The sequence below is a fragment of the Ammodytes marinus genome (assembly GCF_949987685.1).
Source record: "Ammodytes marinus genome assembly, chromosome: 19".
In the NCBI taxonomy this organism is placed as follows: Eukaryota; Metazoa; Chordata; class Actinopteri; order Uranoscopiformes; family Ammodytidae; genus Ammodytes; species Ammodytes marinus.
Window position 1 is genome coordinate 26,544,423 of NC_137223.1, and position 2,500 is coordinate 26,546,922.

General features: G+C 46.8%; 1 protein-coding gene across 1 annotated transcript in view; it reads left to right on the forward strand.

Annotated features, from left to right (window-relative positions):
- Positions 1-2,500, forward strand: part of adam17b (ADAM metallopeptidase domain 17b) — a 22,346-nt gene that overhangs the window by 9,211 nt on the left and 10,635 nt on the right. The window contains 2 exon segments of the mRNA XM_080047975.1: positions 1,220-1,330; positions 1,627-1,771. Of these exon segments, the coding sequence (XP_079904101.1) occupies positions 1,220-1,330; positions 1,627-1,771 (256 nt within the window).

Genomic DNA, 2,500 nt, shown 5'->3' on the forward strand with positions numbered 1-2,500 from the left:
GGAAACAGAAAAGTCTTCAGACTCGATTTAAAAGAACTGAGAGTTGCAGCAGACCTCATTTTCTCTGGGAGTTTGTTCCAGAGATTTGGAGCATAAAAACTAAAAGCTGCTTCTCCTTGTTTAGTCCTAACTCGGAGCACCTTTTATGCTTTTTAGTCTTTTCTGACCTACAAGTGTTGCTAGAATGGTTTGTAGTCATGTTAAACTATACCAAAGTGTCAACTCATGAAAATAAACGGGGAGTTACAGACAGACAGACAGACAGAGAGAGAGACAGACAGAGAGGGAGAGAGAGAGAGACAGACAGAGAGGGAGAGAGACAGACAGACAGACAGACAGAGAAAGAGACAGACAGACAGACAGACAGACAGACAGAGAGACAGACAGACAGACAGAGAGGGAGAGAGACAGACAGACAGACAGAGAAAGAGACAGACAGACACAGACAGACAGACAGACAGAGAGGGAGAGAGACAGACAGACAGACAGAGAGGGAGAGAGACAGACAGACAGACAGAGAAAGAGACAGACAGACAGACAGACAGACAGAGAGGGACAGACAGACAGAGAGGGAGAGAGGGACAGACAACCCTGGACCCTGGACACTACACCATGAAAACTGTTTTGTAGTAGAGTCACAAAATAAAAATCTGACCCCAAATAAGCATAACATAGGATCTTTAAAAAAAATTAAAATATTGAGTGATGCGTTAAATCATCTGTCTGTCTGTCTGTCTGTCTGTCTGTCTGTCTGTCTGTCTGTCTGTCTGTCTGTCTCTATCTATCTATCTATCTATCTATCTATCTATCTATCTATCTATCTATCTATCTATCTATCTATCTATCTATCTATCTATCTATCTATCTATCTGTCTGTCTCTCTCCCTCCCTCCCTGTCTCTCTCCCTCCCTGTCTGTCTGTCTGTCTGTCTGTCTGTCTGTCTGTCTGTCTGTCTCTCTCCCTCCCTGTCTGTCTGTCTGTCTGTCTGTCTGTCTGTCTGTCTGTCTGTCTGTTTGTATGCCTGTCTGCCTCCCTCCCTCCCTCCCTGTCTGTCTGCCTCCCTGTCTGTCTGCCTGCCTCCCTCCCTCCCTCCCTGCCTGTCTGCCTGCCTCCCTCCCTCCCTGTCTGCCTCCCTCCCTCCCTCCCTCCCTGTCTGTCTGTCTGTTTGTATGCCTGTCTGCCTGCCTCCCTCCCTCCCTGTCTGTCTGTCTGTCTGTAGATCATCATAGAGAAGAGTCCCACTCCGGTGGAGCCAGGGAAGAGCCACTTCAACATGAGAGGAAGTCCAGTGGAGGGAAGGGAGGTGTGGGACGTAAAGCAACTGCTGGAGGTAAGAGATGGAGGGATGGAGGGATAGATAGATAGATAGATAGATAGATAGATAGATAGATAGATAGATAGATAGATAGATAGATAGATAGATAGATAGATAGATAGATAGATAGATAGATAGATAGATAGATAGATAGATAGATAGATAGATAGATAGATAGATAGATAGATAGATAGATAGATAGATAGATAGATAGATAGATAGATAGATAGATAGATAGACAGACAGACAGACAGACAGACAGACAGACAGACAGATAGCTAACCTGTCTCTCTCTCTCTCTCTCTTTACAGCAGTTCAGTGTGGACATGGCCCAGAATGCGTCCTCTGTGTGTCTCGCTCATCTCTTCACCTATCAGGACTTTGACGAGGGAACTCTGGGCCTGGCCTACGTCGCCCCCGCCAAGCCGGACCTATCAGGAGGCCTCTGCTCTAAAGGTGTGTGTGTGTGTGTGTGTGTGTGTGTGCGTGAGTGAGTGAGTGAGTGAGTGAGTGAGTGAGTGAGTGAGTGAGTGAGTGAGTGAGTGAGTGAGTGAGTGAGTGAGTGTGTGTGTGTGTGTGTGTGTGTGTGAGAGAGTGAGAGTCAGAGGGTAGGTGGGACAGTGAGTGAGTGAGTGAGTGAGTGAGTGAGTGAGTGAGTGAGTGAGTGAGTGAGTGAGTGAGTGCGTGCGTGCGTGCGTGAGTGAGTGAGTGAGTGAGTGCGTGCGTGCGTGCGTGCGTGCGTGCGTGTGTGTGTAGAATAGATTAACCTCTCTGCCTCTGCTCTAGACTTTAAAATTGAAATTTCTTCTTGTCCTTGAAGGCCACCGTAGCTTCTGTAATAATTTGAAAGGTAGGGTTAGCAAGGGAGCGTTGCAATTAGGGATGTGAACAATGTGTCGACTCGACGATCGATTACCGGTAGTCCTCACTCTCTGTTTGATGAGTAAAATGATAACCGGGGAAATCCTGCCCGTTAACGTTGTCTATGGGAACGGCTCCCGTTATCTGTTTGTATGTCTGGAGCCGGATACACAGAGGCATGTCGGCAAACTGACAGGGCGACTAAAGGGACAGAGAGCCGCCTCCCTCTGTTAGTTTCTGTTTTCAGCCGAGTGAGTTACATTCACCTCCGACGCATGGACAGCGTTTAATTAAAACCTTCTTATTTTTATTATCAAAAAAATT